Here is a 27,832-nt window from a genome sequence, read left to right on the forward strand (position 1 = left end):
AGGGGTGTCACCAGGACACAAACGTGGTGACACTCATGTGACAGCAAGGCTAGTGTTGGACAGGTCACCAGGCAAATTATTAAAAGCAAAAAACACACACACACACCCACACCCACACACACTCTGAAGAAGACGTGTGAACGTCGAAACGTTAGTCTTGGCGCTTGCCCAATAAAACAAGTTATTTTCCACATCTGAAGATGCTCTGGTGATTCCTTTCTTCCCCTACACACACCCAGAAACTCAGCAGAGTGTAGCAGTCCTCTTTCCTGGAGAGTTCTCAGCGCCAGTGCCTCTGCGTCTCTCTCTTGAGTGTGTAATGGCTTTTGTCTGGGCTGTATTCACGGCCCCGAGTCACGTCATGGCCATACTATGTAACGGTTAACAGTGGCAAAGGGACTCCTACCAGCGGGAGAGAGGAGAGGGCGAGCAGCAGAGCAGAGGGAACAAGGGAGTCGATTGTACTGAGAGGAGAGCACTCTGCCAGCAGCTCCACTCATGAATTCAGGAAGCCTAAACGGGGGAGACAGCAACAGAGACGGCCAGCTCTGTAGGCTAGTGGTGGAAATAGCGGCAGAGGAGATGTGCTCAGCATCCCTCCTCTGGTTTTTAAATAGCACGCAAAACAAATAGGCCAACTGGACAGAGCTGAACAGGGGGTCCTGGGCCGGCCGTATTTTCAGAACTGGTTCTTATTAGTAGGCACTAGGCAGGCCGAATACGGTTACGCCATTGTCTCCCAAACACTTCCTGTGCCTTTCATGTCCCCTTTCCCTTAAGTGATAATCACCAGATCACCATTTCAGCAGTCCTTGTCTTCAGTAGGGCAACGTCCTATTCTAATACCTTAGTCTAATAGCTATAGTTTAGTGTTTCTCAATGCGGGCGGTACAGCCCCCCGGGGGAAGTCCTAGAGGGGCGTTGAGAAGATACAGTTGAGAGGGGACGGTGCTTGGTTGTCATTGGGGGCATTAGTCAATTTGTTTTTTTAATACTAAGGGGAGCAGTTGTTCAAAGAAGGTTGAGAAACACTGCTCTAGCTGGAGTGCACTAGCAGACTACTGTAGCAGGAGGCTACCTTGAATCTCCTCAGACCATCAGCCCAGCAGAGGGATAATCATCCTTCCTGACACACTTCCAACACATGTGCAGTATTCACTACTAGGTCACAACGATGAAAGAAAATGAAACTACGATGGTTGGGGAAAAAAACAGAAGAGGCCCCCTCAGCATGCGTCAGAACAGACCACATCAACATTAAAGAAAGTCGTAAAGTAGACTCTGCCTGTAAACTAGTAGGCCTACAGTCGTAAAAAGTTGTATAGTTGTATACTAGTATAGTCGTACAGTAGCCTATAGTGGTATTGTCGTATAGCAGACTGTTCTCTAAGTCATATGTATAAACTATATACACTAGTCTGTCGGTCTGTCGGGTGGTTCCCAACTGGGTACACTAGTCATTAGCTGAGTATTTGGGATTTTGTCCTTGACATTGACATCCATATCGGTGTAGGCCAGAGTAAGTGGACTCCAATGGGCTCTCCAAGCCATACAGTACAGTATATTTCCGTCACGTTTCGCTTGTGAAGTTTATAGGAAATGCTGCAATAACTGGTAAATAATTCACAGTGCAGTCGGGCCTCTAATCGAGTCACATTTTTATGGAGGCGGCGCGGCACAGTGCGGCGTGGGTCGTTTGAGGTGGTCTGAACAGCCTCTCCTCGCTCCCTCGCGGCCTCTTCGTAGCTTCCTGTGACCATGACGGGGGCCAGATGGATGGTCACATGTCCCTTCCTTTTGTTCCGACACAACTCCCTCTCATCTGGGTCACATGTGACGAGTGTCAACATAGACCTCCGGAATGGGTCTCGGCCAAGGGGTAGTAGGGGGGGTTAGGGTTTGGAGTAGAGGCGGGGGTGAGGGGTTCAGCATGTGTGTGTGTGTGTGTGTGTGTGTGTGTGTGTGTGTGTGTGTGTGTGTGTGTGTGTGTGTGTGTGTGTGTGTGTGTGTGTGTGTGTGTGTGTGTGTGCGTGAGTGGTCCGGGAAGGTACAGGGGGTCAAAGACTGTGTGCATGCTTGTATGTGTGTGTGTGTGTGTGTGTCTGTGTACAGTATGTGTGTGCGCCAGTGCAGGGCTGGTTTTCGGGGAAAGGGTTAGGAAAAGGGTCTGGGGGTTGGAGTGGGACAAAACAGACACGCCAGCATCCTGTCAACATCCAGGATGCTACAGGCTAAATATCTGCAGCAGAATTGTGAGTCAGTGCACACAGACCCCTGAGACCCAGCCAGCACCACAAGCAGGGAAGGAAATTACGCTTCCGCAAACACACACACACACACACACTCTCTCTCTCTCTCTCTCTCTCTCTCTCTCTCTCTCTCTCTCTCTCTCTCTCTCTCTCTCTCTCTCTCTCTCTCTCTCACACACACACACACACACACGGCCTGAGGAGGAAAGGGGTCAAGCACACACACAAATCAAGGCTTTCAAATAGTCACATACATTCGCACACTCACTTCACCACATATTTGATCATATGTGTGGGGATGATAATGGCAATCTCTACTTCTGAGCAGCCAGAACACATATCCTGGCTGCCAGTGAAAAAATACAAACATCCCACACTCCTGCCCCCCACCCCCTGCCACACAAGCACACACACACACACCTGCCCCCCACACACCCCTACCCTAGAACTATCCCCACTCCCTCCACACACACACACCTGCGCCCCCCACACACCCCTACCCTAGAACTATCCCCACTCCCTCCACACACACACACCTGCGCCCCCCACACACCCCTACCCTAGAACTATCCCCACTCCCTCCACACACACACACCTGCCCCCCACACACCCCTACCCTAGAACTATCCCCACTCCCTCCACACACACACACACCTGTCCCCCACACACCCCTACCCTAGAACTATCCCCACTCCCTGCCACACAAGCACACACACACACACCTGCCCCCCACACACCCCTACCCTAGAACTATCCCCACTCCCTCCACACACACACACCTGCGCATCCCCACACACCCCTACCCTAGAACTATCCCCCCCCCCCCCCCCACACACACACCTGCACCGACCCCCCCCCCCCCCCCCCCTCCCCCCCCCCCCCCCCTCCCCCCCCCCCCGCCCCCCCCCCCCCCCCCCCCCCCCCCCCCCCACCCCCCCCCCCCCCCCCCCCCCCTCAGTCATGGTGGAAAGCAGCTGCTGGGTCCTCCACTGTGTGCCCATTACTGCTGCAGGCAGACAGGACACAGGATCCCAAGAACAACCGCGTGGAGGAGTGGTATGGATTGAAAAGATGCAGAGAGACAGAGAAGGGAAGAAGAGAGACACAGGAGAAGGAGATAACGAAGCAGGAGAGAGAGAGAGAGAGAGAGAGAGAGAGAGAGAGAGAGAGAGAGAGAGGAGAGAGAAAATTGAGAGGGAGGACACGGAGGAAGCCAGGTAGACAGGTCAGGGCAGGGGGTAGTGAGTTCACTGTGATGAGTCCAGTCGTCTGGTCCAGGTGATTGGCTGAAGCCAGGATTAGCTGATAATTGGATGTGTGTGCTGCTGCTGTCCTGACTCACAGCCTGTAGGGTCTATCCAGAGGGTCTGGCTCTTCTGTCTGTCTAGTGTGACATCGGTCTACAGAGGGAGCACACTGTGTACACTCCAGAGGTGGTTCTTCAACAGCTCTTTAAGACCCCATGTTAGGACTGAGACATTACCGATTTTAAGAAATCATATCAAATCTCCTTGGAGCATACACAGTGTGCAGATCACTTTCCCCACAGAAATCTGCATTTTTTTTACTAGGATCATTCTGGACTATTTTATTTGGATGTGCGCATCCTGTTCTACACTATTAGACATCTTAACAGAGGGGTGCTCAGGGCTTATGGCAATGGCTGCAGCTACACGGCTGCTGTTATAATGCCCATTTGCTACTGGCCTCTTCCTTCCAGTCAATGTTGGGAGAGATACAGTGGAGTTAAAAGAGAAGAATTGACTTCATTTCTTCATCCTGGAACTCTTCCAGAGGAAAAATCAAGCGGTGTCTTGATGAACACTAAGAGGATGAGGCATACTGTATGAACACATGGCCATGAGGAGGATGGACCATATGGTGATCACGAAGAGAATCACTTACCTGGCAACCCCAATCACCACCGTCTCCTTGACAACCCCACTGACTAACATCTCCTTGTCATCCCAATTCACCAAACAAACGCTACTGTCTCAATTGTAACCCCAATGACCAATCGATGGCCCATGAATGCAAATGTACTACTTAAATATGGCATTAATTCTGCAACATGATATAAATAATATGTGCACACTACAGTATTGTCTCTTTTCCACTGTTGGTTTTCTGGTAGGTCTACAGCTCGACACAGCACAATTCTGCAGCCACTTTTTGCTTTATGATTGAGCTATGTGGTGCCTATTCGAAAGCAAAAAGTGGTGGCCGAGTCGTGCTGTGTCGATCTGTAGGCCTACCAGAAAACATGCAGTGGAAAAGAGGCATATCTGTGTTACTAGCATCAAACGTATGTGTTTCCATATAAAATCATACCATATACCAAGCCATATAAAATATACAATTATGTTACCCATCATCTCTGAAAAGTTGGACATTCATTGTATTCATTTATGCCGTCATATTGTACATAAAACATGCAATATGCACTGTACTTTATGCAAGCATGAAACACATCCATTATTCAGCATGTGACACCGTTGGCTTCAATAAGTATATCAACTCACAAATGTTTTGAGATTTAAAATTTTATGCAGACATGCACATGCAGATTTACTGACATTCAGTCATCAATACACATCATGTGTTAGTTAACAATCAAATGAACTTGGAAAACTTGAAAAGAAAATCTCACACCATCCAGCAAACAAATGTACAGCAAGACATGTCAGGCATAACAGATTTACAAATCTACATGCTATGCTGACACAGCGGAGTGCTAATTTCATATATGGTACGGTAGGATATATCACTTGCAGCCAGAATCCCTCTGCGAATTTCGGGAAACTGTAAGGCATGTACTGCATTTAACCTGATATAATGCTCATGCCAACGCAACATGGGGGACAAGGAGTGTCTGAGGAAGCGTTTGCCAAATACGGCAGAGATACCTAAAGATGTTAGGGCCCTCTATTAACAGGGTGGGGAGGGGAGGAAAAGACGGCTCTGCCAGTAACAGACCGGCCTTGAGAAAGAGACTTAGCCATGTCTTCATGTAATGTTTTCAAGAACTGTCTGGTCCTGGAATTTTCCAGTGTAGTGGGAGTGTATCAAGCTGAGGTTCCATCCACATCAGCCGGGTTCTACTGTTTCAGAACCAAATCTCATTTTTCACCTGCAAATTTTGCTGATTTTTAATGTCTTTCTCAATGGCTACGTTTCTAGTCAGTCATGGTTACAGAAATGGCAGGGAAACGAGAGACAACATTGTTACTTTTCCATTTCAAAATAAACCAATGTTGATGTAGCCTGAAACATCTGTTTGCAGATAGAGCACTCGGGGCACTGAGAATGAGTTACTGTGTCTCATGTTGTTTGCAGAAAGCATGGCCATGTCAGCACGTTTCTATGAGTTACTTACTTGAAAGTGATTTTCTTTGTTTGACTGTCCTGGCTCCCCTTTATTACACGACATCTAGCAACGAAAGAAAAAAAACACTAACCATGAGTACATGACAACTGTTTCCATAGTTACTATGAGCACATAACAACCCTTCTCATCGTCACCCAACCAACTCCACAGTTTGTGAAGGGGCACTAACTCCTAACATGTACAGTATATACCATGAAACAAAAAGACATGTACAATAAAATGAAATAAAAACAATAGAATACAATATTGTTTTTTTATGTTACATAAATGTCACAGGAGAAGGAGGATGCCACCACTGTGTTTTCTTTGTACCCGTAATGGCTTTGTCTAATCACATCAACATCATCCCATTAAAAAAAAAATGCCATTAGACATTTAATCAGCCGTTTACAATTCCACTGTTGATGTGCAGATTTTTATTGAGGAAACTTTATGGGGGCCATTAAATAACCCCATGTTGCATCTGCCATATTTGAAGACTATTTTTAATCACAGCCACCGTTCATTAAGGTCCATTATCTACTGTTCGATCCCAAAGCAAGTTAAGCATTAGGAATGTCAAGCTTGGTTACCACAGTGAGGCGAGCACTTTCCTCTGTTATTTCAAAGGGAGACAGAAGGGCTACAGTCCAGACAAGGCTAGGTCAATATTTGTAATTTTATATGCTAGACTGATACACTCTCATGATATGTCTTCACTACAAAACAAAGAGGAATAAAACTAAATTAAATAAATTCCAAAACTGCATTAGACAAACATTTAGATGTTGATTTGAGTCTCCTGCCATGTCATTCCTGGCTGTTATGGCTGCTGAGCTGTAGAGATGACCTTGCTCTTGGATAAGATTGGGAAGACAGCTGCAACTATGGTGCCCTACAGACACTGGCCCAACAAAGGGCAGTCAAACACCTACTGAACACTAATTTCTTTTAATTACATTAAAATTAACTGACGATTTTACCCTTACGAAAATCGACAATGGTTTTACGGTGGTTACCATGGTGTTACCATGGTATGTCATGGTTACTCTAAGTACTCTGAACCTAATATGGCTTATCCATTATTTTTTTTTGGGGGGGGGGGGGTAACCATGAAGATCGTGGTTCCTGACTACCAATGGATCATGCTTATTCATGTTTTTTTTTCAGCATAGTTTGTGACTACGGGTTCCATGGTTGACCAAAAAACATGAAAACCTGTGGGCAGCCGTAATGTGATAATCTGATAATCACAGAGTTGCAGGTTTGAATCCCACCCTTACCTCTCCCTTACCTGGTAAAACCATGGATAGTTTTATAATTAAACCATAGTCAAACCATGATTGAACCATAGTAAAAAAAAATGTGCCGAAGCATGCTCAAAAAACATGAAAACTATGGTTTACCAAGGCCAATTTTCCAAAGCGACTTAAAGCTACAATGTTTCAGGGCATTGGTTACAGTCCCTGGAGCAACGTGGTTAGGTGCGTTACTCAAGAGCACTTCAGCCATGGATGGAGATGTAGGGAGAGGTCAGGTGGGATTCCAACCGGCAATCCCCATAATGAAAGTCCAACTTCTTAACCACTAGGCCACGGCTGCCCCCCAATTTTTTTTCAGAGTGGCTCTATGACCAGGTACATTCAATAGGGGGTGTCATGTAGCCTCTATGCGCAGACAGGGCAGCCGGCGGGCCCATTCACCCATTGCTAAAAAGACTGAACTACATCATAACAACATTGTTATGACATGACAGATAGCCTTGAGTGACAGATTAAGACTTGGTCATTACAATTTTGGTGACAGCAAGGTTATAACATAGGCTCTGCGCAAACGGGTTAAATCAAGTCTATGGTGTCTCGTGCCTGACAAGCTATTCAATAAGACAGAGGACGGACTCAGCAATGACGTGTCTTTTCAGTGGACACAGCTTGGTGAAGAGAGAGAAAAAGAAAGAGAGAGAGAGAGAGAGAGAGAGAGAGAGAGAGAAAGCAGGTAACTCTCAGTGAGTTTAAGCTTTTTCGTCATGGTTATCATTCTGAGATGCCTGTAAGTGGAATATATTGCTGCAGCTTTCAGGGATCTCATACTGTACCGTGTTGGGTATGGGTGGGATCACCTGGAAGCAACCGTGCGCAAGGCACGCTCCTGTGGCCAAGCCTACGGCAAAGAACACACGCATGTACAGCCATGGTGGAACATCACCCAACAAGACTTTGGCTGCGGCGCAAACCAAAGCCCCCCTCTTCCTCTCTCATTCATTTTCACTCACACACTGTCACTCACTCACTCACTCTCTCACTCACACACACACACACACACACACACACACACACACACACACACACACACACACACACACACACTGTGTACACACATTGCATTCTTCTTCTGTTGCCTATAAAAACACAATGTTACCCTCCAGAGCTATTTAGACCAAAACAAAGTGTTCTTGAACGAGCTGACTTAGTTCATGGGAAGCATATCAACTCTAGTCTACACCGAGTCTTTGTGAGAGAATGCAAAGCATTTTATCTATTCAAAACATTCAACATCCAATTGTGCGGAATTGAGAGATTTATCTTCGGACTGTGGTCAGGGTGCTGGCCAATGAAGAACACACACGCGCTCGCACACACATTCAAGCATCTCCCAATAAGGTGCTAGAGGACAGGAAGTAATGATTTACCCACTTTGGGCAACTGTGGGCTTGACATGGAGAAACTAGCACAATGAGACACATCTGTGTTTAAATGGTGTGTTACCTGATTGTCCCGACACCCCAACAACATCGACACATCATTGCACTTTCTTTTATTCCCTGCAATAGGGATTAAATAGACACGAATCTCCTTTTTTTGAACCTGCAGCGTCCTGCATGCAGGGCGGCCACCTGGGTGGGTGGGGTTTCGGGAGCTGCGCGGACGCTTCTCAGCACAGCAGGTGACAGTGGAACTGGGAATACACGAGCAGTGAAAGACAACATCTCCGCCCTTTCTCCCTCAAATCCCAAAGAGCGTGTCACTTAAGCTCACAGTTTAGAGTTTACACTGTAGCTGGGTTTAAAATACACTGTGCTACGGCATCAAGCGGTGTGTGTGTGTGTGTGTGTGTGTGTGTATGTGTATGTGTGTGCGGAGTACACACCTGCAGGATGGCTCCATAGATGCGTAACAGGACGTTTCGGGGCTCGTCTCCTACGCTGGGGATGTGCTCTGGCAGCGCACACAGGAAGAGCATGTTGCTGAGACCACCCCTGTCAGTCAACACACACACACACACACACACACACACACACACACACGTGCACACACACACACACACACACACACACACACAATCAGCAACACATCAGTAACACATCAGTAATACACACATTACTATCAGCAGCCACATGTCATCAGTAAAACCAATAACATAGACACACACACACCACTATCAGTAAAGCAGTCCAAGCAGAGTCCATCCGCAATATAGGTTAGGACAAAACTACACACCCCACACCATCAGGAGTACCTCAGCAGATGGAAAGGGCAATCTACCACTGTGACACATGAGCTGGGGACAAGGGACACAACTGATTGGAGGCAAGGACAGGTGACAAAGGTCTCTGAAGTAACTCTAGTACTGTCTTATCAAGCGGAGCGGGAACTCTGTAAGCATCTGAACTGTTTTGAAAGAGATCGGCAAGTGATAGACTGGGTCAATGTATGAGAAACACTGACATTTTTCAAATAGGCTGAATGTTTTGAATGGAAAGCAAAACTTCAATGAGACGATTAGAACCCCGCAATTTACTATTTCATGTGAATATCTTTTTTATCTACTTAAATATTCAAGAATACTACTTAAATATTTATCTAAAAATGTGAATATCTTTGTTATATAGGCCAAAGCTTACAAGTTTTTGTCAACACGTTTTGTGATTCTTTGTATTTATTCTAGTCACAGTTCTTGTCACCTCAGTGTATGTCCCTGTGTGCAGACAGGACAGGACAGGACTGCTCTATACACTATAGATGATGAACTAGACAGTGAAGACAAGAAGCTTAGTAGCCACTTGATTTATATTGTGTTATGTTGTTTAGTAGTAGGCCTACGATTAATTTCTAATAAAATTTGGCAAGTTAATGTATAGCCCTGCCAATAACTAAAGGCCTACTACTTCTTCTACTACTAATACTAGCCTACTACTACTACTACTAGCCATAATAATAACAGCAGCAACAGCAAAAAATGATAACAACAATAATAAATGACACATAATAACAATAATAATAATAATAATAATAATAATAATGTTATTATGCAATTGATAGTCTACTATTATCATTGTTGTTGTCCTCAAAAATACCAATGTCATTATTGAGCAAATTCTAGTGATTTAAAACGCATAAGCTTTGGCACCAATATCACTTCCTGAGAGAAGTGAAACGGAGAAGTAGGTTCTTTGGACGCCATTTGGTATGGTGTTTAGGCTGAGAATTCCTAACTCTGTCAAAAGATGTTAAAAAAGAACCCTGTATGCAGTTGGCCCTATAGCCTTGGGTGACTTGAATGCTGTTAGTTTTATTTAGACAACTGGTCCGAGAGGGGAAAGGCATTTTCATTTTTAACAGCCTGTGACATGGCATTATTTCCTACTACTACAGCTTGCTTCATAGCACAGGCCTATTAGGACTCAAGACCTGGTTACAGTTAGATTTTTAAAAAAAATTGTTAGCAAAACAGTTTTGGGTTAAAATGAAAATGCGTGCCCGTGATCTTACCTGATAATTGTGATCTTAAAAGCATCTTCAGTCAGAGATTTCCATGCTCCGTGGAGAAATTCTCTGCACCACAGAAACGCCTTATGCTTTGTCTGCTGGTCGGGCTCGTCCTGGCGAATTACATCTTTGCAGTCATTCTCAGCATCTGCCTGCACTTCGAGTGAACTCTCTGTCACCAGTAAGTCCAATGACATAGAGGGAGAGGACGAAACCCCATTTATGAACTTAGTCTTCATCTTCTTCGCGAATATAAACGCTTGCCTTGATTATTTATGGTTTGAATGGAGCTGAGAACCTCGATGCGCGCGTGCAGAATGCTGTAGGATAGACGAAGAGAGGCGAAGAGATTTTTTGTACGTTTAAGTAAAGGGTGATACGCCGTTACAATGAATTCGTAGAAAACTCGCGGGCAGGTTTTACTCAGCTACGCTCAACGAATCAAGCCAGTTAACAACTAACTCTGAAACATATGTTGCACTGGATTTTACAGAATTGTTGAAATGGAGGTGTTTACGTGTACGTCATACAACCACGCCCGTGCTCTTCTTCTATTGGATAATGTAGGCACAGCCCTCCCACCTTCAAACCAATCACAATACTCCTGAACTGTGTAGCTGGATTTGTACACTGAAATCAGAAGTGACATCCCAAGAAATAACACGAGTTTTCTTTATGCTGTAGGCTAGGCCTATAGTTTTCTGATTTAATAGTCTTCTAGACAGAGGTTGTTATTCTCGCCCTATCACAAGGGGAATGTTTTGTTTTGTTTACTTAAGTTTTAAAGGGTTAAGGCTTCAAACTAGAAACCTGTTTGTCTTTATACAGTATGAGTTATGTGTTCCCAGTAGCACGACTAGACCCGTTGCTTACACCTATTAGGGGATTGCTCAGGGTCTTATCAGTGGTCATGTGGCTGTATGATTCACGGTCATCAGCGATTTCGTCACCATTTCCTGTTGAGGTAAACAGAAAATGGGTCAACAATAGTCACCCCAGAATGCCACGAGTGATGATACAATGCTGACTGCCATGTCACCAGAAGAAACACAAGATACAGTTCATTCTGGTACTGTGTGCACTAGTGGACATGACATAACTAGAGTGAATGACCACTTGATGACCAGTGTGGTGAAAAAAACACATGGTTTATGCTTTATGCTAGACCAGAGAAATTTTTATTCGCTACGCTGAAGTGGGCTATGACACCAGGGTGCTTTCCTGAATGTAGTTTCAGTGTGGTTGTAAAGTGGCTGTTTTCTGGGTCAGGGGTCATCCAGGGACTTTGCCAGTAGGGTGGTTCGATAGAGTGAGCACACTTAGTCACTTGCCAAGTATGACTTCAAGCATGTGGTGAATGCAGTAGTACGACTAGTAGAAGACCCATCATTCTGTTAGGACTAAGGACAGTGAAATCAGAGCTGACCTAACTGGACATTATCGGAAGAGGGTGGTACTTGGAATGAACACATACTGTTTTTTTCCTTCAAAAGTGGGGTGGTAAATTATTACCACTCACATTCTTGTCGGTTGCATCACAGGTGGACGGAAATGCAGTGCCGACATGTCTTGTCGTTGCAGATAAGAGACTATCCTTACGTCCACGAGTGTTTGACAACACCGAGTGAGCCAAGTGTTTAGACTCAACTGATTTCTGAACTGATTTCTGACATCGCAAACAGATGCATAGGCGTTGATGAGTAAGTCCACTTTAGCCACCTACACATGCTCATTATCAGAATGGTTTGGTAAAAAACAAAAAACAAAAAAAAAAACAGTGACACAAAATGCTTGAATGACATTCTTGAAAATGAATTTTATGTCTTCAAGTATTCAAACAGTTAAATAAAAAGAGTTCTCAAGATGTACATAGTGAAGAATATACCCACAATTGTATGAATACATGATCCCGTAGTCCTGCAAAGATGTGCTACAAAATAATCAAATACTTACAAGACATGATCAAAAATAAAAATGCCAACTGCTAAACTAAACGCACAGACAGTAGACTGCGGACAGCATACAGTGTAAAACCAACACATCCCCGGGGGGGAGAGCAACCAGCGAAAGCTGCAGTATCCTGCTGGTGATTGGGGGGGAAGGGGGGTGGGGTGGGGCAGATGTGTTTAATTTCAATAATCCCTTAATTACTTGGCAGTGCACGGCATGCACAATACAGTCAAGACAATAGCATCCAGATACAGAACTGGTGGTTGACTCCTGAACAGGATATATCAAGTTTTTAAGGATCTTTCTTTCTTTTATTTATTTATTTATTTATTTCCTTTTCAAATCTGCTATTATTTGAATGGAGTCCAATTTAGCGTCATGGTAATCCTAGATGCTGGTTTGCTGGTTGCGAACATGGACTTGCATATGTATGTGTGTATGTATGAGATCTGGGCCCCATTTCTCAGAAGTATTGTTGCTAACCAGCAGCTTACTAGGTTCCCAATGGGAAATTGCATTGCAGCCAAGTAAGTTGCTAACTTTGTTAGCAACGATGTTGTAGAGAAACGCACCCCAGGCCGGGAAGGTGTGATATACAAACACACTGATTTACACTGAAATATTCAGAAAAGCTGTAACAAAGGGAAAAGCAAATAGAAAAGAAAAAGAAGAAAAGATGAGAACGTGTTGCAGAGGTCATTTGCGCCTGCAAAACCACTAAGTGTGAGGACTTGGGCCATAAAGGTTGTTGTGTTTGAGCACAGCACAGACAGCTCCATACGACAACAGGAGAGTTAGCACCTTAAACACTATGGGCTGTTTGCCATAACCAGCTTCAAGAAACATCTGATCAGAGATCACCATCAAAGACTAAGGGCCTCTGAACATCGGCTCCGCTTAAGTGCAGAGCCCTGCTCCGCCAAAGTTCGATTCCATTGTTTTCAATACAACCCCACACACCGGCGCCGATGTCCGGTGACATTCACGGATGTTGGCAAGCGACTAGAGGCGAGTTCTATTTTGTCGGAGCTGCCCATTGACTATCCATGCTATGTCCGTGTGAAATTGGGTTTGGGGGTCAGAATTGTGTCGGAAGCGAAAGTGATCCGCAGTGCTGTCGGAGCCAATGTGCGGAGGCCCTAACACTCCTATGCATGAGTGTCCTATAATACGCGCATGTGATCATCAGAGCCATGTTAAACCAGGACCCTGTTTCTCGAAAGCATCATTGCTAACCAGTTGGCAACTTACTTGGTTCCAAATGGGAACTTGCATTGCCACCAACTACGTTGTCAACCAAGTTAGCAACGACGTTGTCGATAAACGCACCCCAGGCCTCTTTTCTTCCACGCACTCTAATGCAGAGTACCCTATCGCAGATCATCCAAACCATGCTAACAAAGACTGGTGTCCTTCAGGATGTTTCATATACTCTGCATATCTGTTTTCCCTATAGCTTCCCTTGCCTTGTCAATGGTATACCAGTATATGTACATGTAGACCTCCACAAAACCTTTTGAATCAGTATTTAGTTTTGGGGTGAATGCATGCATGTGTTTAAAAAAGTCTGTCGATGTAGGAGGACTGATCCCTCAACCTTGTTTTTGAACCCCGTGGTAAAAGAACTGCGGCCCTTTGATAAAAATTGCACATGGTAAAGCTTAATGAACGCTAACAAAATGATCTGCACATTATCAGACATGAATACATACCTGTACACTTTCTACAATATTTATAAGTCATGGTAAAGAACCAATAGAGAAGTGCCATCACTACGATTCATTTGTGTCAATTACAATTACAGTTTCAATTTTTCCTTTTTTTCCCCCAATTTCTTTTTGTTTTTTTTTGTTTTGTTTTTTTTACAAGCCCACTTTTCCATGATTCAAATAAACAAATAACTTGATTGAAGCAGGAGTCCGTGTAGTCTGTGCGGCAGGGCGCGGCGAGCAGAGCAGTCTCCTGACCTGCCTGCGTGCCTGATGAGCTTATGCGTTGAGTCTGAGCGACTGGTCCTCCCGGCGCCTCGAGGAGATATCGATGTCTATTGAGTCCTTACCCACGATGAGACGCAGGCGCTTCGCTGGTGGCAGAGGAATGAAGTCATCCTCGAAGTCGTCATTGTCATAATAGTCCTCCTCATCATCTTCATCCTCCTCGTCATCTTCCTCCTCCTCCTCCTCCTCTTCTTCTTCTTCCTCCTCCTCATCTTCATCCTCCTCTTCCTCCTCATCTTCATCGTCGTCGTCCTCATCTGACGAGAGGGAGTCCTCGTCGATGTCCGCTGTGCCGTGCCCACCTGGCTGGTGCTCCACTACCTCGCCAGCCTCACGCTTCACGATGCCCGTGAAGGTCACGTCATCCGAGTAGGGCCGTGGCAGGAGGCCCCTGCCCACCTTGTCGCGCTTCAGCTGAATTTTCAGCTTGGTGGCGCTGCCGTGCCCATGCCCGTGTCCGTGCCCACTGTGGCTGTAGCCATTGTTGAGTTTAGAGGAGGCGTAGCCACCCGATGCCCCTCCCATATCACTAGCACCCCCTCCACCACCACCACCACCACCATCACACTCCTTCTCGCTGTCCTGGCTGAACTTAATGCTGATTTTAGAGGATGAGGAGCAGCCTCGCTCCCCTTTCTCTTTCTTCTCCCTCCCTCCTCCTCCTCCCGTGCTGTGGGCGTCCCCTTCCCCCTTCTCGCCACGGTTGCTGCTGGTGCTGTCTCGGCGCCTCCGCAGCGTGAGTTTGGGGATGCCCGTGCTGTTCTCCAGGATCAGCTGGGCGTCGTAGCGTGTGATGCGCCGCTTCTTCTTGGCCTTGCCTCGCCGCAGCAGCTTGCTGCTTTTACTGCTCTTGCTGCTGCTGCTGCTGCTGCCACTGCCACCGCCACTATTACTGCCATTCTGCTGCTGCTGATTGGAGCTAGCATTCTGATTCTGATTCTGGCCCTGGTGCCGACCCGGTAGGCCTAGCAGAACTTTCCCGCAGTCAGCCACGTCTGCGTGCCTTAAGTCCGATACTCCGCCCTGGAGGAAGGTGTCCCCGTACGGGGCACCAGTTTCCTCCAGCTTGGGGGTGCGCTTGCGGCGTGGGCAGGTGCCCTTGCGGGGGCCGTGGCCCTCCAGGCTGGGGACAGGGGCCTGGGGGGGTCCCGCCGCCGCCGCCGCGTCCGCCTCCCCACCCCCCTCCTCCACCCCCGGCTCTGCCTTAGGCACCACCTTACCCTTGGGCACCCCCTGGCTAGCGGAGGACGCACTGTGTCCGTATAAACTTCCCCCGCTAGGAGCACCAGCAGCGGCAGCGGCGTCAACGCTGCCCTCAGAGCCTACAGAGGTCCTGGTGGACCTTCGAGTCCTGTAAGAGGAGGCTAAGTGGTCCTTGGAGGCTCGTGTGGCTCTGGTCAAGCTGTGATTGTTTTCCTTTGCTGCCCTGCTGCTGCGGCCCAAGCCACCTCTGCCAGCCTGAGCCTGGGCCTGGGCCTGGGCCTGCGTGGAGGCCTGGCGCGTGCTGGCGTCCCTCTTGGGGACATCCCGGTGGCACGTGGTGCCGGACGTCGTGGCCCCTCGAGACGCAGACCTGGGCAGTGCCTCTCGGGAGTGTGTCCTCAGGTTGAGCAAAGGCGTCTTGGCGTTGGCGGGCTTAGATGCTAGTCTCTTTGGTAAACTGGAGCTGTCCGCGGAACAGAGTTTGGAGGATGAGGTAGATGTCGGAGTGCTATACGTGGTTTGCCGTGTCGACTTCTTAACACTAGGCTGGGATGTCCTCTTCCTAAGAGCTGCGGGTGGGAAGAAGGAAAAGACACGTCAAACAAAAGAAGTACACTAACAAGTCCAGGGTGCAATTGATATTGTATGAAGAGCAATACACGTCATATTTTGAGAAACACTCACCCAGCACACCTTCTTCACCAGAACAATTCATCAGAAAAGATGCACACATACAGACATCAGAGGTGTGTTTCTCGACAGGGTCGTTGCTAACAAAAGTTAGAAACTTACCTGGTTATTATCAGATTTCTCATTGCCTTACTGCTACTACTAATACTACCACCAACCTACTAACCAGTTAGGAATGGCGCTTTTGAGAAATGGGGGTCCATATTGTTACCTGGGTGCGAGCTGGGGGCTTCCTGAGAGTCTGTGTCGACGCTGGAGTGTGCTGACTGGCCGTCTGAGTTGCGGGTTCCCTCCTCCTCCAGCTTCTTGAGGCGGTACAGCCGTTTGTCCGTCTCCCGCAGGCCGTACTTGCTGTTGATGACCGGCGCCTCCACCGGCAGCCCAGGCTTCGTCTTGAACGCCCCCGTGCCACGCCTGAAGCACAAACACATACAGCTCACCCTCAGGAATAGAATCACACAGTACTCCAGCACAGCCTTTTAGAATAGTAATAATCACATATTAATGCAATCTGCCTCTAGCATACATAATATAATACAATAACAATAAAATATACCAAAAAAGCTACAAGTCCTTTACTAAAATGCATTACTTGAACAACCGAGGACTACCGATTGGATAACCTCACAGTAATAAAATAATGCAAAGTATGCCCTAAGCTGGTGGCCCTCAGAAACACATTCATACACAGCCTCTACAATGGTTCCATCATGCGTTGTCTTTGCCAGAAATGTATGCCAAATACCGTTCACAAGTGTAGCATTCGCAGAACTCATTGTTTTCCCCGAAGAATCCATCTCCATAGTAACAGGAGATCTCTTCCCCAGGTTCGATGTCCCTTAGAACCTTCACACAAGCAGTGGCACGTCCTGTTGACACAAACTGACACACAAATTTGCAGATGAGTATTTATTTGGTCATACAGCCAAGTACCACCATTCCCACTCCCCCATGTTCAACTATACAAGACTTTTTTTTGGACGTCAGGTGGTACAACCACAGATGATGTCCATAAATGAATTAGTAATTGATAGTAATGTACTGCAATGAATATGCTTCTTAGATAATCCACTTAAAAAACAAAAAAATATATTTAATCCACACAATAGTGGCATTAGATGTGGTTACACCTCCCTGTCGTGTGCTACTACTAAAACGTCATTGGCACACTAATATGCAAAAGGGTTGTGCAAGTCAGCAAAAAGACTGCCTACTACAGCAAAAACCTTAAGTGGATAACTGCCTACCATTGTAACTGGCATGCCCCAAAAAAATCTTTGGGCCATGTTGGAATCTGAGGCACACCAAGTGCCAGCAAAGACTTACTCTTACTCAACCTGTACGTAATAACATGATTTTAAACTCAGAATTAAAAAATAATGCATGTAAGTGTTTTGTAAAATGAGTACCAGAACCACACAAAATCCCTTTGGATTGATTTTACAGGTGACGCGTCATGTAACTTGTATACAGTGTGAACGTGACTTTACCAAGCTGGCACTAGTTTCTGCTGCAATGCTGGCACTCCACCACAGCACAGAGCCCTGAGGAACCAGGCTCTTCAAATATTCCTAATGCATTTGGCCACACTCCATTTAACACTTAAATGAATCACTACCATCAAAAAGCGCCATCAAAGAAACTAGGCAGAGCTTAGATTGCTTCCTTGGCTAGAAACAGCATACAAGAGTGTGGCCAGATAAAAAAAGCTGGTTTTGTACATCTTAAACGTTTAACCCTAGCATACGTTTGCACTTGAAGTCTGGTCAAGTTAGAAAATGCCTACAAATGTGTACGTCCATCTACGTGTCGTGGAGATATTGTACTACTCAGATATTATGTAATACAGCACACTGACCCATGGTCATCCTAAATGACTGACGCGCTTCTATTTACAGACAACCTTAACCGGAAAGTAAAAATCTTAAGGAAATTACATCTTGTTAGTTGCATTCAAGCTCTGCCTTAAAACTTGAGTATTACATAATGAGAACTCGGTCACATTGTTATTGCATAATAGAGTGCTCATGAACACCCATTCATTGACAGTGCAGTTTTATTTCTAACCATCTTAGAGATATCATTATTCTAAAATCTATATAAAGCCAATTCCTTTATCCCGATGTATGAGATGTCCTCTGAAACAAATGACACATTCCTTAGTCAAACACTCACCTTGCAGTTTGGCCTACAATCTGTAAAGGAAGTGAAGGAAGAATGGTTAATAGTCACATTACAAAAACTCTATGATTTGTATTTATAATGACCATGTAACTTTATCCTATAACCATGTTATGACTACAGAAAATACAAATGATACACAGCAATTCAGTAATGAGGTGATGCTACATTCTCAAACAGGATTACAGCATGAAAGCCAGAGCACTTGCTCCATTCTGTAAACACAGCTGAGTGTGTGTGTGAGTGTGTACCATGGTTGATGAAGGCTGAGGGTCCGAGCCATAGCTTTGTTTGTGTGTGTGCACGTGTGTGTGTGTGTGAGTGTGTGCCATGGTTGATGAAGGCTGCAGGTCCAATTTACTGCTGTGTGTGTGTGTGTGTGTGTGTGTGTACCATGGTTGATGAAGGCTGCAGGTCCTAGCCACAGCTGAGCGCAGTTCTTGCGTGTGGAGTACATGACGCTGAAGTCGTTCTCCCCGTGCCTCAGCAGCATCCTCTCCTCCGCTGCTGACAGCTCCGCTATGCAGCCCACCAGGTACTCAATCTTATCATTACGCTTCCTGCACCCACACACACACAGAAAACACACACACACACCATTTAATACCTCCGCCACACCACACTAACCACCTAGCTAGCAAGCTAGCCACCCAGCATACCTTGACCTTAACTTTTGCCAAATATCTGTTTGTTTTTTTTTGTAATCTTTCCGTCAACTTATCCATTTTGGTTTTTAAACTAATTGTTAAAGCATATTGAGTTGCATGTTTTGTATGAATTGCGCTACACAAATCAAGTTATTCTCTCTCTCTCTCTCTCTCTCTCTCTCACATTCTCACACACACACACACACAGATATACAACCATGCCACAGAAAAGTCTGTCTATTGGCTGCTTTACATTCATGCATCCCCCTTTAAAGTAGCGATACATAAATGTCACTTGTAATAAGTAAGGGTTATGATGCAATTAATTATAATACCACTGACATATTTTCCCCTTTTTACCGTCCTCCCTCCACACACTGATTCTGCCTGTTAGGAAGGTAACCATGCAATACCACCACCAGGTGCATTACCATTCCTTCGTTGCTACGATTTTGGCTCCGTTTTGCTCCGAGGAGTAGCGGCTGCAGGCAAGGATCTCAAAGCCACTGTCTGTGGCAAACATGCGCAGATAGACATGTACCTGTCGGGACACAAAAATAATAAGGGAAGCATCACTGTCAATTCACAGTTTCAAGTTAAGTTCCTGGACAAGAAAATATGAACAAACTATCAATAGAAAATAGAAAGCAATCATCAGGCAAGGTGCTTACATGTTCTTTGAAGAGCTTTTCTTGTGTCTTGTTTTTGTTTGGAAAGTGAGGTTTCGTCCCGTCTCCTGAAACCAAGGCCTGGAAAGCCTTCTCGATGTCATCGTGCTTCTTGAAACTCTCGATGATGTCCTTCAGTTCTGCCTGCCTGGACGCCTTCATGGGCCGAAACCTGCAGCCAGAACCAACAATCAACATTCAAAATTACCACACAGTTGTGTGTGTGTGTGTGTGTGTGTGTGTGTGTGTGTGTGTGTCCTTCTAGTAATGTACTGTAAAAAAACAAAAACAAAAGTAACCCTACCTGGCACTTATTCTGTATATTTCCTGTGCACTTCGAAGTGTTGAATGCCATGATATATGTCCTCAATTCTATGTCACTTGGGATAAAAGCGTCTGCCATATCCAAATGTGAAGTAATGCAATGCAAGGCAACGTTCATATTTCATTGCAATTCAGTCTTGCCGGAATGAATTGTATGTAAAGGATACTATGCTCAGTTATTCAAGCTAGATGTATTGTGTACCTCACAAATGAGCAACTGGTTAACCACTGAGGGAGTGGTACTCTAGTGCCCCCTAGTGAGCGGCAGGCCCACGCACCCACACATTCACAGACACACACCTGGTGTTCATCTTGTGCGTCTGAAAGCCTAGGTAAGGGTCCAGGATCAGGCTGGTGCTGACGTCGTCATATTCACACAGCTCCTTGGCCGTCATTCCCGAGGCCGGAACATGCCGGCGCTCCGCATCCAACGAGGCATTCCCAAATCCTGACAGCAGAAAATGCACACATGCCATGACTTCACAACTCATGATTTGATGTTTGAACATACCATTTGTGCACAAAGAAATGTAATATTTAGGCACTAAAGTGTGTTTGAAAACTAAACTCACACCGGTTAGTGGGCACAGCACATCACATGACAGTGGTAACGGATGGGTGTTTTTATTTAGACATTTTCCACTGTTTATTTTTATCCCCCAATGTGACCCTACACAAACAGAGAGAGAGAGAAAGAGAGAGAGAGACAGGCAGGGAGACGAGGGGGTCGGCCGGTAATACACTCACGTCTACTGGATCTCTTGGTGGCGGGGGTCCCCCTGGCCTGCCGCAGGTGGCCTTGCATCCTGGCTTTGCTGGCGGGCTGATGGCTGGAGTACCTGCTGCCATGTCTCCTGCCATTCAGCACCATGTTTTTGGATTCTCCCATCTACTTCATTCCAGCCGGCCGCCTGATGAAGGTGCATTTAGCCTATGTGTTCTTCACCCACCATGTGGTCTGCGTTCAAGAAGAAGGCTGCCGTGAATATGGTGGTTGATCCCTTTTCTACCCTATGTGTGGGTGACCTCCCTCACGAGTCTTCTGTAGGAAAGATGGGGATGGGTTACATGAACAGAGACACTAATTACACCAGACGTTCCAAAATATCGTACAGCTCCCACTTAACCTTATTTATTGTTACAACACACTAATTGAGCTCAATTTCCAACATTGAAATGAACGATATCAGTTCAACACCGAATTGAACTAATATTATGACGAGTCTGCCACCTCCTGGTCAGTCAGAAACCCCTGTGAAATTGATCTGCCGTAATGGTGAAATTCAGATAGGGGGGAAAAAAACATAAACACGCATCTCGGGCATACACCTGTATTCAACTTTTTAATAAAGTGTTTTAGTTGTAAGTACAAGGTGAAGTAAGGTCGATAGAAAGCAAAGAGTTATAGGCAGAGGTTTGATGGTAAATGACAAGTGTGGTTGTGATCAACTAGCCAGTTAGCTTGATGCATAGTTTGGCAAGCTGTTGTTTATCAATCAATCATGGATGTGCAACACAGATGTCAAAACAATATGCGATTGAATACAAAATAATTGACTGACAGTTCACGTGACAGCGAAATGTCAAATAGTTTGAGGGATGACCAGTTGAAACGTTACAGCTAACTAAAGTTAGCTTGCTGTTTTTTTTAATGGTAAACACCCAAGCTAGCTATACTTAGCCTTCAACCAAGCTTGCTAGCAAACCGGCTAGTAGCCTTTCATGACAATGGAGCTAAATTGCTACCTAACGTTTAAGGTTGCTGAACCACATCAGTTATTTGTTGCAGTATCGTCATCAATCACGCATTTCGAATGACCACGACTAATGCAATGACCATCGATATTTTACTCACTGCAATTTTCCTCCTTGCAAACCGACCCAACAATACTTTACTGCTGGGCACAGGGCCTAGAATATACAGGCTAGCTAGCTAACTAGACCCAAGTTAATAGACCAGGCTAGTACGATAGCCACCCCGCTGCTAATGATTTCAGCTAACTAACGTTACCCGGAAAAAGAATCAAATAAAGAAACGATCAGGCCTATCAGACTGATCTGTACATTAAATACTCACTCATCTGTTTTTCCCGTGTAATAAAAAACACGCGTCAAATACCAGTAGAACTCAAAACATCCTTAATGAAAAGGCAATGGGACCCAAAAATTACCAGAAAATTAACATTAAAATTCAAGATGGCTGCCAATTCTGGCTAAGAAAGATGGGACTAGAGCTCTACCTCCGAGAGAAACAGAGCCGATGTTTTTGCACGGAATACGGCCTGCAGTTTAAAATTCGGCGGTTGCTACAGATCACGAAATTCTTTTTAGAAAACGAAATCCAAATGTGCATGGAGATACAACGAAAAAAATAGTCAATCGGGAAATTGACGGATGTAAACAAGAAGCGCGTCTGACTTTCGGTTTAAATGCCTTTAAAGGCTAGCATTTTGTTAGCTAGCTAGCAGGAACGGAGAGTTCGCAGCCAACCAGCGACGGGGGACACGATGGAGGTAGCCACCTCGTTGAAACAGCTGTACTTTGATGTTAAAACCCACCTAGTTCAAAGTTTCTAAACCTGATATATGAATACGAGGCATTCTTAAAATAAGCAATTATTAAAGACAGCATAGGCAGTAAGGGAAGGGAAAAAAAACATTTAATCATGCAGATGACATGCTTATTAGGCCTACAATAAAGCATAAATTATTAGACGCAATGTCCTAAAAATAACAGGGTGGAAAACAGAGTGACTTGTTTGCTACCAATGGAGTGATTGCGTTGTATGCTTTTTGAAGTAGCCGAGTAGGCCTACAATAATCTCGCCTCCCATTGTAGTGTTAAATAAGTCCATGTCGTCTGTGTGTGTGTCTCTCTCTCTCTCTCTCTCTCTCTCTCTCTCTCTCTCTCTCTCTCTCTCTCTCTCTGAATACGTGGGCAAAGTAGGCTAAGCATGGTTAACGCTTTCTATTCTTAATTAAGAAATCAATTAATTAAATTATGGAACTAGGAGATGCGCAACCTGGGATGCTGGGCAACAGCAATGTCCCATCTGATTTCCCTTTCAATGCAACCCAAACCAATTTGTGTTAGCCGCCCTGCAACAAGCCAAACAGGTATGCACACAGACATGGCAGTGGCATAATGTTTTCTTTCCCTCTTGTGATTTTTTAAAGGTGTGTGTGTGTGTGTGCGTGTGCGATACAGTTGGCAACTGCATCTAAGGTGCACTGGCGCCACCAGGTGGACAGAGGTGTGAAACTACTTTCCACACAAAGCAAAACTAACAGTGCGTTTATAAACATCAATACAAGATCACTCAAAGGTGCTGCCAATTATAATTTGTGGTTAACATTCAGCCTTTTATCTGATACTTATTCTGGGCCTATGGCTCACCTAACATTTGTTTGCTTCTCATACAAAAATATACTGGGAAAGATGCTTTATATTACCACTCCATATACACATACTTTCTCTTGAAAATTGTCCTGCGTTCCATCATACAACCCCTCTCAGTTCTCTTCTCAGGTCTCCCAACACTTATATGACTAGGCTAGCCTGGTCCTGACCATCCCATAATACTACCATTTCATTTCGTATTTATGGTCTGGCATTTGTTTGCTGTGAAGCGATTGTAGGAAGCAGGAAGTTTGCACTCAGTTATGGTTTGAAATTATTGGACACCTCTCACCCAATCGCTGGCAGTTACTCAACAACAACATAGCGCAGACCAATGGCTCTGGCGCAGATGTGTACGTCATTGTCACAAGCGTCCTCCCCCTTTCGCCCCCACGTGGGGGGCGTATTCGATTATTGGCTGTTTTCTGGGGGGGGGGCGTTGCGATATAAATTCTACTGCTCCAGGCACTCCACAGAGAAGCACGGCCAGACTACAGTAGTGGAGCCAATCCTTTGGCGGAAGTACGTAGGATGGCTCGCGAGGCTATGACTAGGCTACTTTCAGGCAGAAAATTGGGGCGTCAAGTGTATGTCTGCACCGAATGCAATACCTATAATCTTTTCACGTTATTGGGGCAGAGAATGAGTGGCCATAGGTTTGTGAGTGCATTGTCTCTGACTGTCCCACCAACCAGTATGGTTAATTGGTCAGAGCCACAGTTCAGAAGGCCTGCAACAGGAGTGTTAGCCATACGGGACCACAGGATGGATAACCCTGGATAATGCCGGATTGTTGGGCATCCTGGATGACAGAAGTAGGGTGAGAGGTATATGAGGGACTAGACAGGCCGTGCCCTCCTAGTGACGCAACACCTTCAGTGCTGCTTCTAGTCAGGCCAAGAACAATACAATATAGTTTCTGAGCTCCCAAAAAATTGGGAACTCCTCCCACTTTGTCTGGAAGCATAAAATCATTAGCAAAATAAGGGAGGTAGGTCAACCGTGCCGTTTGGGAAATGTTAATTGTTATGCTCTTGGTCAGACCAAGTCTTGGAGAGATTTGAAAGTCGATGATAATCAGGCTAATCTTGGCTCAGGACACCAAGAATGTGTGAATACGGTCCACTTCCTCAAGGGAACAGCAGTTAGATGTAGTGGCCAACAGAAGGGTTGTGGGTGCACTCTGGTGGTGGAAAAGAAAATGTATTCAGGTCATACACCATTTCGACCCAATAGGGTCTTCATCAGGCTTGTGGGTGCACTCTGTCATGCCAGGGAGTCTGGCTCTTTGGTGTAGCGGGCTCTTAAGGCTACTGATTGCTTTGGCCAAGCTCAGGATAAAGTCCTCTGAAGAGCCCACTCACTGCACGACGGCCCAAATCTGGGCCCCCACTCTCCCTGGGCCAGGGACAACTGACCCCTCTTTTCCCTCGTCGGCTTCCCTGCCAACTCCCCCTCCCTACATACCTGGGTGCATTTCTCAAAAGTTGTTGCTAGCCAGTTAGCAACTTGGGTAGTTACCAATGGGAAATTGCATTGCAAACAGCAAGGTTGCCAGCATAGTTAGCAACTACATTTTCACGATATGCACACCTGATATGAATGCACTGAAGTACACATTCATGCGCTGAAGTATGCACAGTGTCTGAGGTCACATGAAAAAGGCCCATTGTTTAAGCAGCACCACAGAAAGATATTGCTGCCATAGTCAAACTCTTAATCAACCATGTAAATCAACCATAAATAAATCAATCAATGAAACTTTACTTGTAAAGCACATTATCATACATACATGTCATTCAATGTGCTAAAGAGTAGGCCTAGAGAAAGAGAAGAAAAAGAATAAACTATATTGAGTTATAGATAGTATAGTATAGTATCATCAAAGGTATAGTATAGTATCATCAAAGGCAGATGAGAATAAAGATGAGATGAGAATAAAGCTGTTTTTAATTTCATTTTAAAACAAGATACTGTTGGGGTAGTTATAATTTGAACAGGAAGTTGGTTCTAGCATTTTGCAGCAATATAACTAAATGCCATTTCACCCTGTCTGGACTTGACCCTAGGCACAATCTCATTCTGAAGACCTAAGACAACTATTACTGCTCAAGGCTACGAGAGTGAGAGAGAGGGCGAGAGAGAGAGCACGAGTGAGACAGAGAGAGCACATGAGCAGCGTGCATTCAGGGAGAGGAGCCCTGTCCTCGTGTCATCTTCATGTTCCTCCAACTTGTCCCTAACCTTAACTCTAAACCTAACCCTAAATCGATTGTTTGAAATGTTTGATTACAGTATGAAACTAGTGAGCCCCGTTTCCAGTGACGTCCGTCCCCATTATTCTTCCTTTCGTCACCCAACCACGACAAACGAGGCCATACTGCCCAACAATATCAGAACGCAGTATCTTGAAAATGGGTTTAGACCGGAAATTGGCTTTAAAATAGGCCTACCTTCTTTTTCTTGTGTTAAAAAAAATGGTCCAACTTAGTGGGGGGAAAAAATCGATTAAAAAAAAACAATTATACTGCGCTTTTTGGTTTTAGGAGGTTACGTCGTACTAGCCAAAAACGCAGTATAACGCGCAATATAGGCCTACTGCACTTCTCCATTGACACCATGGTTTTGGTGTAGGCCTACATAGGCCTACCACAACAGAACGCAATATAGGCCTAATGATTTTTCAGCTAAAAAGTAATGAGAATGTCGTTTTTTTTGCTTTTTTTCTTGTGTGCATAAATTTCCACATTAAAAAAGTACTATATGGAAGTGTCTTCACCACTTTACCTCCAACGCAGTTGCGTGGCCAGAAAAGAAACTTCAAAGCCTTTTTTCTCAGTTTGCCATTTCGAATTATACTGCTTTCTGAAATTGTAGGGCAGTATAGCCTATCGTGACGGCACCACGAAGCTTATAGTTCTGGGGTTTTTCCCCCGTAAGGATATCGAATTGAGCAAGGGGACCCCTGAGGTAGGCTGTAATATGAATTAGAACCTTCATACATTGTCCCATACATTCACCTAATCTGCCTCCCTCATTTCCAATCCAGATGCACTCATACAGCATGTCTCAACCATCTCACCTGATGTTTGGCCTTGTGAAAACAAACGAGGAATAGGCCTAAGCATTCAGCCACAAGATAACTTAAAATGTCATGTGACAAAACTATTCTTCCCCCCTTTCGACAGGATGCAGAACTTGTCCCAACAGTCAGTAGATTTGTAAATTGATGGATGAATGCAAAGGTGTAGCCTACTACAATGGCAAATTGTCCAGGTTAGCTATTTTTATATTATATTTATGGAAAAAGTGCTAGACCAGCTAGATTCATCTGAAAAGTGTCCCCACCACCCATACATAGTATCTAAATTACTTACACCCATATATGAATGGTCCGAAGTAAAAGGAAGGTGTTTATAAGGGACAACAGGAGGAAGCCCACAATGGAATTTAAAGGCAGAAGTGCATTTTAGGCCAGTCAATCTAGCATTTGACTTGGGACAAATTGCAATAGTTATCACTTCAAGTTTTTTGTAATCCCTAGGCATGTCTAAATAACATATTAAAAATATACAGCTTTATATTTAGTGGAACATACTTTTTTTCAAGGTCAAAGTTGGAGATTTCCCATTCATTTTCCCATAGGGAGACAATATAGGAGATACTTGGGGAATAGGATAAAATTTTAAACAATGAGATATCAATTTGAAACCTTCACAGTAATTTACTCAAGGAAAGACAAAGATTTTTTGTATTGCAAGTTGTCTGAAATATGATGATTAAATATGCAAATGAGATCACATCTTAAATATGTGATAAATTATGCAACAACGGGCAAAACATAAAACAAATTGCAAAAGTATTGATTCACACTTTTTATTGATACTCTTACATCATATATGAAAAATCTACCTTCATCACTTTAGTGGAACATACTTTTTTTTGAAGGTCTGAAGTAGCACATTTCCAATGCATTTTGCCATTCAGTGGGTAAAATCGGATACTTTTGACCTTGGGAAAAGTATGTTCCACTGAACTGATGAAAGTAGATTTTTCATTTGTGATGCAGAGGGGTTGAAGGATCAATATAATGTATGAACCATTACTATTGCAATTTGTTTTATGCTTGGTCCGTTGCCACAGATTTATCACATATTTCAGTCCATATGACCTCATTTGCATATTTCATCATCATATTTCAGAAAACTTGCAATACAACAATTGTTTGTCTGAATGTGAGTTACCAACTGTGAAAGTTTCAGATGAATATGTCATAGTTTCACCTTGGCCTATTGTCTCCCAATGGAGAAATGAATGGGAAATCTGCCAACTTTGACCTTGAAAAAAAGTATGTTCCACTAAATATAAAGCTGTAGATTTTTAATATGTGA

The 27,832-nt window shown here is 44.8% G+C and overlaps 2 protein-coding genes across 6 annotated transcripts in view; both read right to left on the reverse strand.

Moving 5' to 3' along the window:
* Positions 1 to 11,050, reverse strand: part of chka (choline kinase alpha) — a 26,506-nt gene extending 15,456 nt beyond the window's left edge. Inside the window, exons 1-3 of the mRNA XM_063197467.1 lie at positions 10,386 to 11,050; positions 8,764 to 8,872; positions 5,626 to 5,679 (exon numbers count right to left, since the gene is read on the reverse strand). Coding sequence (XP_063053537.1) covers positions 5,626 to 5,679; positions 8,764 to 8,872; positions 10,386 to 10,621 — 399 coding nt within the window. The 5' untranslated portion in view covers positions 10,622 to 11,050. The remainder of the gene's footprint in view (positions 1 to 5,625; positions 5,680 to 8,763; positions 8,873 to 10,385) is intronic.
* A 1,128-nt stretch (positions 11,051 to 12,178) lies between these two features.
* Positions 12,179 to 23,133, reverse strand: kmt5b (lysine methyltransferase 5B). Of its 5 annotated transcripts, none has more exons than XM_063197466.1 (10): positions 23,065 to 23,133; positions 20,790 to 21,084; positions 20,343 to 20,490; positions 19,722 to 19,890; positions 19,482 to 19,591; positions 18,797 to 18,963; positions 18,398 to 18,417; positions 16,968 to 17,104; positions 16,434 to 16,636; positions 12,179 to 16,101 (listed from the first exon to the last, which is right to left on the reverse strand). In XM_063197466.1, the coding sequence occupies exons 2-10, from the start codon at positions 20,929 to 20,931 to the stop codon at positions 14,321 to 14,323; spliced, it is 2,877 nt and encodes a 958-aa protein (XP_063053536.1). In that variant the 5' UTR covers positions 20,932 to 21,084; positions 23,065 to 23,133; the 3' UTR covers positions 12,179 to 14,320. The 5 variants fall into 5 exon arrangements, with proteins under 5 accessions (XP_063053536.1, XP_063053534.1, XP_063053533.1 ...); XM_063197464.1 differs by lacking the exon at positions 23,065 to 23,133 and adding an exon at positions 22,283 to 22,531; XM_063197463.1 differs by lacking the exon at positions 23,065 to 23,133 and adding an exon at positions 22,120 to 22,531 and having other exon boundaries at positions 20,790 to 21,081.
* Positions 23,134 to 27,832: the final 4,699 nt, after the last annotated feature.

Source organism: Engraulis encrasicolus, chromosome 4, assembly GCF_034702125.1.
Source record: "Engraulis encrasicolus isolate BLACKSEA-1 chromosome 4, IST_EnEncr_1.0, whole genome shotgun sequence".
NCBI lineage: Eukaryota > Metazoa > Chordata > Actinopteri > Clupeiformes > Engraulidae > Engraulis > Engraulis encrasicolus.

Bases quoted from the DNA above. Each gene is read 5' to 3' on its own strand.
- kmt5b (XM_063197466.1), bottom strand. From the start codon at position 20,931: ATGGGAGAATCCAAAAACATGGTGCTGAATGGCAGGAGACATGGCAGC. The intron at 18,964-19,481 runs GTAATGCACCTG...GTGTGGGTGCAG, and splicing joins ATCGTAGCAACGAAGGAATG to GAAGCGTAATGATAAGATTG. The intron at 18,418-18,796 runs GTACACACACAC...CTTCCTTTACAG, and splicing joins TGCAGCCTTCATCAACCATG to ATTGTAGGCCAAACTGCAAG.